Source organism: Penaeus monodon, chromosome 21 (genome assembly GCF_015228065.2).
Source record: "Penaeus monodon isolate SGIC_2016 chromosome 21, NSTDA_Pmon_1, whole genome shotgun sequence".
NCBI classification, from domain to species: domain Eukaryota; kingdom Metazoa; phylum Arthropoda; class Malacostraca; order Decapoda; family Penaeidae; genus Penaeus; species Penaeus monodon.
In genome coordinates this window covers 45572905-45573565 of record NC_051406.1, presented here as the reverse complement: position 1 = coordinate 45573565, position 661 = coordinate 45572905, and the positions used below count along the sequence as shown (strand labels likewise).

General features: G+C 33.6%; 1 protein-coding gene across 1 annotated transcript in view; it reads right to left on the bottom strand.

Moving 5' to 3' along the window:
- The window catches only part of LOC119586535 (glycosylphosphatidylinositol anchor attachment 1 protein-like), a gene marked incomplete at its 5' end in the record, with an annotated part of 7376 nt that extends 7299 nt beyond the window's left edge, over nucleotides 1–77 (bottom strand). Inside the window, 1 exon segment of the mRNA XM_037935291.1 lies at nucleotides 14–77. Coding sequence (XP_037791219.1) covers nucleotides 14–77 — 64 coding nt within the window.
- Between the last annotated feature and the right edge of the window lie 584 nt (nucleotides 78–661).

Genomic DNA, 661 nt, shown 5'->3' with positions numbered 1-661 from the left:
ACTTGTGACATACTTGAGAAAAAGCTAGCCATTGCCAGCATAAGGGCAATGGAAGGCGCATTCCCCTGGAGGAGAGATTTTTGGCGGTTGAAAGGGAGCGGAGACGCCACACCCTCTGGGCCCCCACGAGAAGCTTTAATCCCAAAACATTTTTTACCAGTAAAAACCTGGAAGGGAATCAGGAATAGATGTTTTTCGGTTGGTCTGTATGTAAAGATGAAATTGTTCTACCTATGATCTGCTTACAAACATCTTAACAAAGAATTATATCAATTTTTTTTTTTAATGACTAAAAATCAAGGAAACAAAGTAAAAGAATTCTTAAGCTTTTAATCTGTTGTTATTAGAGAGCCCCTAAATTTTTGTATAATTTTTTCAGTTGGTAAGAAAAAGTTCTAAGTTTTACCAAGGAGAAATAATCATTTGGGCTAATATACAAAATGAAACTTTTAACCAAAATGAGAAAAAAAAATCACTTTTCCCTTTAAACTGACATTTCTGGAAGAATAGTGAAGATTTTGCAGCTGCATGAATATCAAATAGGTTATGTGAAAAGATTAAATTACCTAATATAAGTACATAATAAATTTTTCATTTAAAATTTTTAAAGTAAATAACCCCAAAACCAACGGCAGGTTTATGTACGTGCCATGCCCACTGA